The following is a 14,658-nucleotide window of genomic DNA, read 5'->3' as shown; positions in this document are numbered from 1 at the left end:
GTAACTGTGCACCCGCAGGTGTCTGTCCTATCACTGTGGCCCCAGACTTTCCTGGAGGGACTGTTGACATAGCTCAGAAGGCAAAAGGTCACCTGATCCTCTGAGCCTCAGGCCTTGAACCTTTGAGCCACCGCAGAGCACGAGGACTGGTGCCCCTTAGTGACATAACACAGCTCCCCATCCCAGCTCTGCCACGAGGACCCTCAAGCCTCTTTCTCCAAACACCGGGCAACTCCACACCTGACGCTTGGTGAGATCAGCGAGGCCAAGAACCAGATCCGGGGCCTTCTGGGGGGATGCGGAGCCAAGTGGAAAGGAATGCCCCAGGCTGATGTTAGAACATATTTATTGCTACACGTATATACAATTATACAAACAGCCCAGACAGGAAAGGGGGTGCTGCATGGAGTTTTCTGGATCCCACAGATGAGCACAAGTATACACAGCTGTATGCCACAAAGTTTGCTCAGTTCAAAGCCAAAAATAAGTCACATACGTTTTTTGAAAAAGTGGAAAATTCTTGGAAATTCTCTCCCTACATCCCTCCTTACAAGCTAGTCATGCAGAAAGAAAGTGGGTTCTCAGAAGCTAATGCCTTCAGGCATCTCTTTAAGGGGTGGTGCCTTGAAGACGGGGGGGCAGGGGCTGCAGGCTTGGGGCTGTAGAGAGCAGGGCCAAAAGCCCCAAGTCCTGGCCCACCTTTCTAAGGTCTGTCCCTAGGAAAGGCGATCAAGAAGGGTTTGGACAGAGACAGAATAGCCAAGAAAGGGAAAACCAACAGTAAACTGAGACATGAAGAGAACCACCAGCCAGAGCCCGGGTGGAAGGAAGGCTTGTCCAGCTGGTTCCCGCTGAGTTTGCGGATTCGGGACAGCAGGCAGGCCTCGGTGTCCTACAGCTCGCTGTGTGCCACACGCCAGGGACCTGTGTGAAGACAGACGGCCAACAGGAAGTTTAGGCAGGAAAGAAGACAACACCCCGGTTGTTGTCAGGTCTTAATAGGACCACACTAGGGCTGAAAAGGGCACGGCCCCAGACGTCCCCCCGCGTGTTGCGGGGAACCCTTGGCCATCCTGGAGTGTGCTGCTGAGTCGGGCAGCGGGGACTGAGCGCTCAGGGGGTGCGGGGAAATACAGGCTGCAGCAAAACACAGGGGGTTCTGCGGAGCCTCCGCTCAGCCCCACTACTGTCCTGATTCCAGAGGGGCTCTAACAGGGGATCTTGCGATGCTCAGACCCAGGACTGTGAGGCGGATCTGAGACCATGGTAGAAGCCCACCCCTGTCGTGTCACAGTTCCATAAACCGCTGCGCCGGGAGTCACAAGAGAGCCCGCTGAGCAGCCCGTGGGGCAGGCGCGCCCAAGCCACGAGCTCCCCTCATCTCTAGCAGCTACGCCTTCCCTCCTCAGGCCCCTTCCCGCTCAGGATCCAGCCAGGGAGGGAGGGTCTTCAGGTCAGATCTAACACAGCCTCTGAGGCTCAAATCGCCTGGCACATCAGGGAAAGGAGAAGGCCTGAAGGATGAGAGCAAGAAATCTGGGAGTCGGAACACACTAGACGACCAGAGGCCTTGGGGAATGATGGGCAAAGTGATCCCTGGAACCCGAGGCTGTCCTGAGGAACCAGTCGGCTCTCTCTTGTCCATGACTATAGATGTGCCTCTAATTCCTCATCACCACAATCCCACAGGCTGACTTCTGCTGGAGAAACCCTAAGGACGGTGGGAGAAGGGCCGGAAACCACTCGGAAGTCCCTGTCCTTCCTCTTGGGTCAACAGCACTGTAATCAGCCAGAGAGGGGCCCCGGAGTTCCTCCAAGGCCGCCAGCTTGGTGGTGACATTTCTAGCTGAGGGATGTGGCGCTTGCCAGCTCCTTTGATCCTTCAATAAATTCATCTCTGAATGATTCAAAAATCTCTGTCATTTGATCTTGGCTTTTCTGGTGAGTCATGCAGGAACTTTCTTTTCCTACTTCTGATGACAAGAGCACACAGTTACACTCACTCAGAGGATTCACTCTGAAAAGCAGAAGCATGACCAGGCGGCAGCCCGGGAGGAGGCACTGCAGAACGCCGGGCAGACCGTAATGGGGGTTTCACCCGCCAGCTAGCACAATGGAGGAGAGTGACATAAATTCCTGTGTTGGAAAAACGGCTTAACGCCAAGTAGCCGGGACGAGTGCAGTTTGTGGCTATGGACGGAATGTTAAGAACAAGTTTGAAGTATGGATTTTAGCTCGGATCCCAGCAGTAGGACGAACGGGACTCTCCCATTTTATGACGTCTGTACTGCTTTCACTATGACAGACGGGTCACACGCCCTTCACATGGTCTTTGACACAGTGGCAATGTATCGGTGACGTCATGGAATGTCAGAGATGCTTGCAGAACCTTTAACTCATTGCAAAGCAATCTAAAATTCAAGGCCAGGGGCGCCTGGGTGGCTCAGTCGTTGAGCCTCTGCCTTCGGCTCAGATCACGATCCTGGGGTCCTGGGACTGAACCCCGCATCGGGCTCCCTGCTCAGTGAGGAGCCTGCCTCTCCCTCTGCTTGTGTTCCCTCTCTCACTGTATCTCTGTCAAATAGATAGATAAAATCTTCAAAAAATTGAAATAACATTAAAGGCCAAAGAAGCAAATCACTTCTAAAACTTCCCACCCAGAGCTGAACATATATGATCATTTTTAAGTCACATGTAACAAGAAATCTAAAAGATAACAGCGTCATTACAGACATTTATTCACATCCTAGAGTATTACCTCAAACACATTCTCATCCAGCTAGAAGTAGGTTGATAGAACTTGGAGAAGATTAATCAGCAATTTGGGAGAACTCATATATATCCTTCAAGGTCTACAAGGTAAACATCATTGCTGTGGTTTTACTTAGAAATGGGATGGGTCAGAACAGTCTCTGCCAAAGAAATAAAAAATTTCAAAATAACCTGCTTCAAGGTTATCGTGTTGATCCATGATTGTTGGTCCATGATGTTAAAGTATTTCCAAACTGAGATCAATGCAGAACACCAACTTGGCTAATGAACCAATTCTAGATTTCCTCATATATATATATATATATATATATATATGTATATATATATATTATATATATGCACACACACACATATATATCTCCCTTCATTTTTAAATATATCTGAATTTTTTTAAGGTAAGACCCAGTCTTCCAGCACCACGTGGTGTCATATGTGGGGACTTGCACTGTAATACTCCACGTCACCAAAGAGAACAGTTGACAGTAGCACGTCCCCTCGGTTCACATAGTTTACGGGTAAAATCTCATTTCATCTGACGTCAAAATTATTACATGGGAGGAAGATGTTCCTGATTGGCCGAAAGCCCAAGAGAGTTAAAGAACCCAGGCGTGGAACTAGGACCAGTAATGGCAGGGGCTGCTATGGGGGGCTCCTTTGGGAATTCACTCCAGGAGATTAAAGGCTCTGGGCTGTGGATGCACAGGTTTGGGCTTTATGGGGTCCTAGCAGCATCCTAGCAGGGGAGAGGCGTGGCAGGTGTCACGGAAAGGTGGGCTGGCCCCGGCGGCTGGTTGTACTTACCTAGCGAGGGAGGGAGCCTTCTTCCTAACCGTTACATTTGCTTTATACTGCTTTGGCAAGAACGCATCTGGAACAATGCATACAGTTTGGGTCCCCACCTTTCAAAAGAGACATTAGGGGTTAGGAAGCACTCAGCAAAAGAACACAGAAGGAAGTCAGACAGCACAGAATGACAGGAGCACCCTCATCACCCTGGATCCGGGAGGGCCAACGGGGCAGCCAACAGGCCAAAGCGATCTTCTCAGATTTTAACTTTTTTTTTTCCTAATCCAGTCTTGAATCTGCACTATGACAATGTGGAAATGAGAATACTTTGACATCTCCCTTTCAGATGGATGCTAGAATCTTAATAGTTACTGCAATCCCACGCAAACGAGTCGGTTTCACATGAATACTGATGAATCTCAAAGTCGTACACACCGAAGTTTTGTTAAGTATTAGAATAACACTGAAGGCTCTCTCCTGATTCATATAGGTACTCTTAAAATGTCCTTTGGGCACCAACTATTTATAGGCCCAAAACACTTGGTGGTACTTCCTTTGAAATCAATAGTTGCTTTTTTTTTAAGATTTATTTATTTGAGAGAAAGAGAGCAGCGGGGAGGGGGAGAGGGAAAGTCCCAAGTGGACTCCATGCTAAGCACAGAGCCCGAGCTGGACTCAATCTCATGACCCTGATATCACGACCTGAGCCGAAACCAAGAGTCAGTCGCTTAAGTAGCGAGCCCTCCAGGGGCCCTGTTCTTGTCTTTGATTAAGCAAATTCTCAACAGGCTACTCAGCCTGCTCAAAGCCTGGCTGGGTTAAGACCAAGGAACAGTAAAAACCACCTCTGCCCTAGCCACGTGGCCCTCCAGTGGTTAAAGAGGTCAGTGTCAGCCCAACTGTCTCAGGTCTGTCTTCGTCAGCTGACCCACCTGCCATGCTCAGCGGTAGCCTTCGGAGACACCAAAAATGAGATCACAATGAACTCTACAAAGAAACCACTAACCCAGCCAAGCTTATCCACGCGTGAGGTCCCTGACTGGGGAGAATGCCAAGGACAGTAGTTTCTAGGCTGTGGTTTAAGCAGCTGGAAATGCAGGTAGTGGCTGTCTCTGCCTTACTGATCAGTTATGTGCCCACAGGGCATCTGTGGGGGGCTGTTTCCTGGGGAGATCAACCATAGTGCAGTTTCCGGGCAGTTTAACCCATGAAAAACTGAGGCTTTGCAGTAAAATACAGTAGAAACCCCAAATTTGTCAAAGCTGGCAGTAAAGGAACAGAGAAACAATGAAACTTACTAACGGTTTTAAAAATCTTTTTAAATTTTCTGAAATACTTGAAGTTAAACTGGACAAAGCCAATTAAATGATCAAGTAGTACTTGAAATTTGAGAATGTTTTTAAAGGGGACCTTAAGTATTTTCAAGGACTTCGAGGGTTGGCAGAGCTGGAACATTATTGGATCGGATTTCATTAAAAAGTATGTGCTGTGTTTTTCCCCTAGTCACCGGCAACACTTCTACACTCACGAAAGAAGAAAACTAAGGAAGGAAAAATGATTTGTATGCATGTATTAAGGAAGTATGGAAGAGCCAGTGAAAAGGATGATGGGGGAGCAAATGGGAGAAATACAAAGGACGAGGAAGAAAACAGAATTAAATGACGGGTGTCAATGTTAAAGAACAAACTATATCCATGAATTTCCCTGAAAGATACAGGAAGATAATCAAAGCCAGAAATTTCAAAGAATGCCACCAGGTGGCACCATGAGCTTAAAAAGGACTCAGTAGAGGACCGCAACCCTTGAAGGGGAAGGGAGGGGGCGATACCTATGGAGGGGCAGCAATATTAAAAAAAGACACTCTAGCAAAATAGGCATATGTATGGGAAGGAAGGAAGTTTCATTAACCCGATAAAAAGCATGAGCTAAAACTCTAGAGCAAATACGTAGCAGCAAATGTTAGAAATGTTAGCGTTCCTCTGAAATCAGAAATGAGATGCCACTTATGTACAACATTGTACTGAAAATTTCAGTCAAGTCAGCTCAGTAAGATAAGACTAAGAAATCCACATTATAGGGATTGAGAAGACAGACTGAGAACTGACATTATGGCAGGTGGCCATTTCTGTAGAAAGCCCCCAAAACTTCACAAAATATTAGAACCAATAAGAACTAAGCAAAGTTCCTGAATATAGGGACAGCAAACAAAAATCCATTTTATTTCTGTATACCACCCACACATAGTTTTAAAATGTAACTTTTAGAAGGTGGTAAAAATGAAGGTGCTTAGTAATAAATCCAAAAGATATGTAGGATCTTAGAGCAAAAATGCACACTCGGCTGAAAGGCATTAAGGAAGATATCAATAAATGGAGAACTGGAACATGTTCCTGACTAGGGGTATTTAATATTGTACAGAGGTAATTTCTCCCTGAATTAATCTAATTAATATCAATTATTATTCATACATTTCCAAACAAAAGGTTTTTTTCCCCCATATAATTTAATTTTTTTTATTTAAAATTGATTTATTTATTTTATGGAGAGAGAGAGTGCTCAGTGGGGAGTGGCAGAAACAAAGGGAGGGAGAGTCTTAAGCAGACTCTGTGCTTAGCACTGAGCCTAAGGCAGGGCCCTAACTCACGACCTGGGATCAGGACCTGAGCAGAAACCAAGAGTTGGACACTTTAACCAACCTCGCCACCCAGGTGCTCCTACTTTAAATGATTTCTAAAATTAATGTGGTACAAGGGGTGTCTGGCTGGCTTGGTAGAGCATATGATTCTGGATCTCAGGGTTGTGAGTTCCAGCCCCATGTGGTGTGTAGAAATGACTTAAAATACAGTAAAATTTATGTAGTAGAACAAAGGCCCAAAACTAGTCAGGAGTTTATTATTAAAACGAGGTAGAGAAAAAAAGAAAGCTTTACAGGGTATTATGACTTGTTATAAAGCTAAGGCTATAATTAAGATAGAACGGTATTGACCCCTGGAACAGAACACAGACTGTATGTGTGTATCCTTCATGTAGGGAAGAAGTGGTGATGCGCCAGTGGGAGAGGGATGGACTGTCCAAGCATTAAGACAACTGGTCATCTAGCTAGAAAAAAAAAGGAATCCATACTTCATACCATACAAAAAGTTATTTCTAGCTGGACTAAAGACCCAAGTGTAAAAATAACCAAACATGTAGAGGAAATTTAAAAACTCAAAACTTTTAGAAAAAAATGCAGAATACTTTCATGACCTCAAGGAAAGGAAGACTTTCTTAAACAAGATACACACACACACACAAAACCTGCCAGAAAATCATAAGAAAAAAAGATTTGTAACTTAAGCTACACTAACATTTAAAATTTTATCAATCAAAAAGTCATAAAAAAGTGAAAAGATGAGTTACAACTTGGAAGGAGATAACTGTAAAACATTTGTCAAAAGATTAATAACCAAAATATAAATTCTTTGAAGCAATTAGACCAAGATCAAGAAGGTAATAGAAAACAAGCATTTAAAAAAAAAAGGTCATTTCCAGTACAGACAAAAGGTTGATATCCAGGATCTATAAAGAACTCCTCAAACTCAACACACACAAAACAGATAATCATATCAAAAAATGGGCAGAAGATATGAACAGACACTTCTCCAATGAAGACATACAAATGGCTATCAGACACATGAAAAAATGTTCATCATCACTAGCCATCAGGGAGATTCAAATTAAAACCACATGGAGATACCACCTGACACCAGTTAGAATGGCCAAAATTAGCAAGATAGGAAACAACGTGTGTTGGAGAGGATGTGGAGAAAGGGGAACCCTCTTCCACTGTTGGTGGGAATGCAAGTTGGTGCAGCCACTTTGGAGAACATTGTGGAGATTCCTCAAGAAATTAAAAACAGAACTTCCCTATGGCCCTGCAATTGCACTGCTGGGTATTTACCCCAAAGATATAGATGTAGTGAAAAGAAGGGCCATCTGTACCCCAATGTTTATTGCAGCAATGGCCATGGTCGCCAAACTGTGGAAAGAACCAAGATGCCCTTCAACAGATGGATGGATAAGGAAGATGTGGTCCATATACACAATGGAGTATTATGCCTCCATCAGAAAGGATGAATACCCAACTTTTGTAGCAACATGGACGGGACTGGAAGAGATTATGCTGAGCGAAATAAGTCAAGCAGGGAGAGTCAGGTATGATATGGTCTCACTTATTTATGGAGCATAACAAAGAACACGGTGGACATGGGGAGATGGAGAGGAGAAGGGAGTTGAGGGAAACTGGAAGGGGAGATGAACCATGAGAGACTATGGACTCTGAAAAACAACCAGAGGGTTTTGAAGGGGCGGCGGGGGGCGGGCGTGGGAAGTTGAGGAACCAGGTGGTGGGTAATAGGGAGGGCACGTACTGCATGGAGCACTGGGTGTGGTGCAAAAACAACGAACACTGTTACGCTGAAAATAAACAAACAAACAAAAAAAACACACACACGCACAAAAGGTCATTTCAAGGAAGAGGAGACAAGAAAGGCCCATAAATACGAGAAAAAGCCTCTCAATTATATTAGTAATTAAGAACATGCAAATTATAAACACATTATGATACCATTTTAAACCCATCAAATTGGCACAAGTTTAAAACCTATAAAATATTCATGAAAGAAATTGAGAAGACAAAAAGAAATGGAAAAGCGTTCCATGCTCACGGATTGGAAGAACAAATATTCTGGAAATGTCTATGCTACCTAAAGCAATCTACACATTTAATGCAATCTCTATCAAAATGCCATCCATCTTTTTTTCAAAGAAATGCAACAAGTAATCCTAAAATTTATATAGAACCAGAAAAGACCCCGAATAGCCAGAGGAATGTTAAAAAAGAAAGCCAAAGTTGGTGGCATCACAATTCCACACTTAAGCTCTGTTACAAAGCTGTCATCATCAAGACAGTATGGTACTGGCACAAAAACAGACACATAGATCAATGGAACAGAACAGAGAGCCCATAAATGGCCCTCAACTCTATGGTCAATTCATCTTCAACAAAGCAGGAAAGAATGTCCAATGGAAAAAAGACAGCCTCTTCAACAAGTGGGGTTGGGAAAATTGGACAGCCACATGCAGAAGAATGAAACTGGACCATTTACTTATACCACAGATAAAAATAGATTCCAAGTGAATGAAAGACCTCAGTGTGAGACAGGAATCCATCAAAATCCTTGAGGACAACACAGGCAGCAACCTCTTCGACCTCAGCCGCAGCAACTTCTTCCTAGACACATCACCAAAGGCAAGGGAAGCAAGGGCAAAAATGAACTATTGGGACTTCATTAAGAGCAAAAGTTTTTGCACAACAAAGAAAACAGTCAACAAAACCAAAAGACAACAGACAGAATGGGAGAAGATATTCACAAATGGCATATCAGATAAAGGGCGAGCATCCAAAATCTAGAAAGAACTTATCCAACTCAAACCCAAAGAACAAATAATCCAATCAAGAAATGGGCAGAGAACATGAACAGGCATTTCTGCAAAGACATCCAGATGGCCAACAGACACATGAAAAAGTGCTCCACATCACTCGCCATCAGGGAAATATAAATCAAACCCACAGTGAAATACCACCTCACAGTCAGTCAGAATGGCTAAAATTAACAAGTCAGGAAACGACAGATGTTGGCAAGGATGCGGAGAAAGGGGAACCCTCCTACACTGTTGGTGGGAATGCAGGCTGGTGCATCCACTCTGGAAAACAGTATGGAGGTCCCTCAAAAATTTGAAAATAGAGCTACCCTATGACCCAGCAATTGCAGTACTGGGTATTTACCCTAAAGATACAAATGTAGCGATCAGAAAGGGCACATGCACCTGAATGTTTATAGCAGCAATATCTACAATAGCCAAACTATGGAAAGAACCTAGATGTCCATCAACAAATGAATGGATAAAGAAGATGTGGTACATATATATATATATATACATACCATGGAATACTCTGGAGCCATCAAAAGAAATGAAATCTTTTTGCATTTGCAACCATTTGCAACCATGTGGATGGAACTAGAAGGTATTATGCTGAGCAAAATAAGTCAATCAGAGAAAGACAATTATCCTATGATCTCCCTGATATGAGGAATTTGAGCGGCAGAGTGGGGTGTTTGGGGGGTAGGGAGGAAAAAAATGAAACAAGACGGGATCTGGAGAGAGACAAACCATATAAGAGACTCTTAATCTCACAAAACAAACTGAGTGTTGCTGGGGGTAGGGGGGTAGGGAGAGGGTGGCTGGGTTATGGACATTGGGGAGGGTATGTGCTATGGTGAGTGCTGTGAAGTGTAAACTTGACAATTCACAGACCTGTACCCCTGGGGCAAATAATACATTATATGTTAATAAAAATAATTTTAAAAAATTCTAGTACTATCACGTGTAGTAAAAATGTGAATGTATCTTTACTTTAAAAAATAATTTGAGGGGTGCCTGGGTGGCTCAGTGGGTTAAAGCCTCTGCCTTTAGCTCAGGTCATGATCTCAGGGTCCTGGGATCGAGTCTCGCATCGGGCTCTCTGCTCAGCGGGGAGCCTGCTTCCCTCTCTCTCTCTCTCTCTCTGCCTGCCTCTCTGCCGTGTTGTGATTTCTCTCTGTCAAATAAATAAATAAAATCTTTAAAAAAAAATAATTTGATAGCTACAGAGTCAAGTTGGAAATGGGTATACCCTGTAACCGAATAATTCCCCTGCCTAGGTCTCAGGCTCACTCACATTCCCTAGATATATGTACAAAAATAAGGCTGTACTGTTTGAAAATAAAAAAAACTAGAAACAAGACAGATGTCTCTCATCAGGGGAATGGATAAATGGCAGTATATTCATAAAGTAAACACAATCACACAGAGCCAATGAGCCATGGCTATAGTCATCCAAACAGACGTGTTTGTCTGTGTGGTCAAACTATTCATGCAAACCTAGGCATCACATACACCAGACATCGTATCACTTGTGGATACAAACAGCGTTAAAACCGGCAAGGCTGATGTGATAGAGAAGGGCTACAGAATGTCAAAGTTATGTACTATTTTTAAAACTGATATATGAGGGCGCCTAGGTGGCTCAATCGGTTAAGCATTTGACTCTTGATTTCGGCTCAGATCATAATCTCAGGGTGGTGAGATCCAGTCCTGCATCAGGCTCTGCACTGGGTGCGGAATCTGTTTAAGATTCCCTCTCTCCTTCTCCTTCTGTCCCTCCCCCACCTAAAAAAAAAAAAACCCAAAACCCGACACATGAGTATCTATTTTATACGTACACAGGCCCTTGAACAACAGGATCATTTGAACTGTGCAGGTTACAGGAGGAGTTTATTTTTATAGTCTAGTATTATAAATGTATTTTCCTTCCTTATGATGCTTCTTCTTTCTAGCTGATTTTACTGTAAGAACATAGTATATAATATACATAACATATAAAATATTTGTTAAATGACAATAAAGCTTCCACTCAACAGTAGACTCTTAGTAGTTAAGTTCGGGGGAGTCAGAAGTTACACATGGATTTTCAGCTGAGCAGTGAGTGTGCACCCTGAGCCCCCATGTAGTACAGGGGTCGACTATATAATATTATAATAGAAACATGTGTTATTACTTTAATAATATATATGAGAATATACACATGCACACACACACATATACATATACGTGTGTGTATGTGTGTGTGTATTTCTCCTAGGCATATTTCTTTCCCTAACACTGGGATAAAACATTCTCTAGTTTTTAAGTGTTCAAAAAAGTCAGAGATTAATGAAGGAAAAATACTACAACAGATAGGGAAGTTATAGATTTGTTACCAATTATATATATATATATATATTTTAAAGATTTATTTATTTGACAGAGAGAGAGAAAGCACAAGCAGGGGAAGCAGCAGACGGAGAGGGAGAAGCAGACTCCCCGCTAAGCAGAGAGCCTGATGCGGGGCTCCATCCCAGGACCCTGGGATCATGACCTGAGCCAAAGGCAGATGCTTTTAACCGACTGAGCCACTTAACCCACCCAGCCACCTCATCAATCATCTTTGGTAAACCACTAGAGTTTTGAAGGTCTCACAGAAACCATCTAGGTAGAAAAGTCGATAGTTACTCTAAGTACACGGAGTAAAAGCAACCACGTTATTCCCAGTGCTGGACCTTCTCAGCCCCGAAGTCAGTGCTTCTCGTGAATGGTCCCAGCACAGCAGCATCAGCCTCACCTGCTAAAAATGCAAGTTCCTGGGCCCCATGTGGACTCACTGACTCAAAAACTTGGGTAGGGGGGAGGCTGCAACCAGCATTTTAAACAAATTCTCCAGGTGAGATGTATGCTACTGAGAGCCACTGCTGAAAGTTTTTCAAATGTGTAAAAAACAAAAACAACAAAACCCTTTCCATTCTAGCAAAGTAAGACCCCTCTCTAATCAAACAAAATCCTAGACAGCCAGGAAAACCATACACAGGCCTTTGGAAAACATGACTGGTTTTCAAATCCTTTCATTTCAGGGGTCATCAAACCATGGCTCATGGACCAAATTCAGCCCCCCCCCATTTTGGAAGAAACCATGATTTTAACGCACATTTTTTAAATCAAAAGAAGAATATTTCACAATGCATAAAAATTAAATGAAATTCAGATTACAGTGTCTATACATAACGTTCTTTCTTAAAAAGATTTTATTTATTTGAGGGAGAGAGGGAGAGAGAGTGCATACATGCGGGGGAGGGCAGATGGTGAGGGAGAGGGACAAGCAGACTCCACGCTGAGCACAGAGCCCCATAGGAGCTCGATCTCAGGACCCTGCGGTCATGACCTCAAGGAAATCAACAGTTTTAAGGTCAACAGACTAAACCACCCAGGGACGCCATACATAAAGTTTTTTCCGAAGGCAGCCTTGCTCATTCATTTACACATGCCTATATATGGCTCCTTCTCACAACAGCAGAGATGTGTCGCTGATAGAAACTATTTGGCTGGGTGGCTCACATGGCTAAGTGCCTGCCTTCAGCTCAGGCCATGATCTCAGGGCCCTGGGATCAAGTCCCTCATGGGGCTCCTTGCTCAGTGGGGAGTCTGCTTCTCCCTTCTCCTCTGCCTGCCTCTCTCCCTCCTTGTGCTCTCTCAATCCCCTCGACAAATGAATAAAATCTTAAAAAAAAAAAAAAAAAGAAAAGAACTATTTGGCATACAAAGTCAAGACTGTTTAGTATCTGGACCTGTACAGAGAGTTTGCCAACTTCTACTTTTATTTGATAACCAGAATCTACCCATCTGAAAACAAAATATAGGCAATCACAGTGATTTCTTTTAAAAATGCAATTTTCATTTTTAATTCTGCAGGCAAAAATCTAGCAGCTCAAAGAATCCTAAGGAAATTTAAATCAGATCCACTTTTATCTATAAAGTATATCAAATAACCCACACTGAGCATCTGGAAATTATTACTGATGATGCTACTTCCTCTCTTCAAATATTCTAAAAAGTGACAAAGAAGCGACTGGTAAATTTTACTGAAACACTCTCTCACGCCCCGTTCTGAAAGCTAATTTAGCAACCCCCTCCCGCAGACCTTCACTCAGGTGGTGAACTTCGCCTGTAAGCCTGTCTTGAATACTGCTCATGGTCTGCATTTCTCGGGCTTTCCACCGCAGTTGCCTTCCTCTCTTCCACGGGCAACTCTCCCGGCAAGAGCCTTCTTCCCTCTGATCCCCAACCTCTTGAATGTCTTCCAGGCTGAGTTCAACTCTTATCACTCAGGACCTGCTCACTGGGATCCTGAGACTTTCATTCAACGCCCACCGTGTGGCTGAAGCCTATTCTATCCATACTCATCTTCACTTCTCTGATTCACTTGTCTCTGATTGTCTGAGGTCCCTTGAGTACAGACAGATCCTTCTTTTGATTTCCAAGGCTTTAACACTCAATACAAAGAAAGGGATTCTTTCTTACCCCCACAAGAGTAAAACATGTAGTTCAGCTTTAAGTGACATTCACCTTATCTTGAAAATGGGAGCACCAAACTCTTGGCAGTTTGGTGTTAGGAGCCCACACGGAAGAGCTGAATAAATAAGTCTGGTCTTCAGCTTTGTGGGGTTTGATCTTCAGATCACTGTTTCTCTGTATTCGACTTCACATTTAAAGCACTGTTCTTTGGCCTTTAAATTAACGGATACATCCTCTTTGAGCCATGCAGACAAGAATATCCACCAAGGGGCAGTGTCACGTAAACCTCTCTCTTGGTGTTTTGTAGTTACAAGGATCGGGACCTCCAAAGAAAACCAAACACAAGTGCAGACCATGGCCCTGCGGTTGCATTTAGGCAGCTGACTCGACTGTGCAATGGAGTCACGCACCTACCTTCAAGGACACGTGGGACATTTAGGACATCTTTGTGTGCATGAGGGAAAGTCTCCTTTCCTCCAGGCAGATGTGACCCTGTGTGGCCCCAGGGTATGTGCTGGTTGAGTTGCGTGCTCCCTGAATTTACACTTCTGTCCCTGCACGTGTGCCCTGGCTCCTCTCCGGCTTCATCTCACACAACACTCTCCTCTGGGCTCACTGAGCTCTGGACAGAGACTGCCTTCCAACAAGTCAAGCCCTTTCTTGCCTCTTGTCTTCACACAGGCTGTTCCCTCTATCTGGATGCTTTAAAACAAGGATTGGAAATTGGTGTCCAGTGGGCCACTTTTGGCAAACAGATACACCGTTTGGTTTACAAAACATTTTCTAGGGGCACTTGGGTGGCTCAGTGGGTTAAGCATCTGCCTTCGCTCAGTCATGATCCCAGCATCCTGGGATCGAGCCCCACATCGGGCTCCCTGCTCAGCAAGGAGTCTGCTTCTCCCTCTGCTCCCAACTAGTCCTTGCTCTTGCTCTCTCAAGTAAAATCAAATCTTAAAAAAATTTTTTTTTCTGAAATTTTTGATATGGCTGACATGTAAAATTTAGGAAATTTCACATAAAAATTATATTTCAACTTAAATATCTCAAGCATTATTCTTCGAATGTTCTTTTTTAAAAAGCTGTTTTCTGGCTTATCTTGGGAAACCAGAAGGTACAGCAACAGTGGGCCTCCTG

The 14,658-nt window shown here is 43.7% G+C and overlaps 1 protein-coding gene across 2 annotated transcripts in view; it reads right to left on the bottom strand.

Moving 5' to 3' along the window:
• Nucleotides 1-329: 329 nt before the first annotated feature.
• Nucleotides 330-14,658, bottom strand: part of RDX (radixin) — a 93,951-nt gene continuing 79,622 nt past the window's right edge. Inside the window, exons 16-17 of one of the 2 annotated variants that reach the window (XM_046016101.1) lie at nucleotides 3,574-3,671; nucleotides 330-924 (exon numbers count right to left, since the gene is read on the bottom strand). In XM_046016101.1, the coding sequence (XP_045872057.1) occupies nucleotides 3,605-3,671 (67 nt within the window). In that variant the 3' untranslated portion in view covers nucleotides 330-924; nucleotides 3,574-3,604. Of the gene's footprint in view, nucleotides 925-3,573; nucleotides 3,672-10,143; nucleotides 10,160-14,658 lie in introns of those variants that run through there. The other variant, XR_006820001.1, reaches the window with a different exon arrangement.

The sequence above is a fragment of the Meles meles genome, chromosome 8 (assembly GCF_922984935.1).
Source record: "Meles meles chromosome 8, mMelMel3.1 paternal haplotype, whole genome shotgun sequence".
Taxonomy (NCBI): Eukaryota; Metazoa; Chordata; class Mammalia; order Carnivora; family Mustelidae; genus Meles; species Meles meles.
The sequence above is the reverse complement of the archived record's forward strand: the minus strand, read 5'-3'. Positions and strand labels throughout refer to the sequence as shown.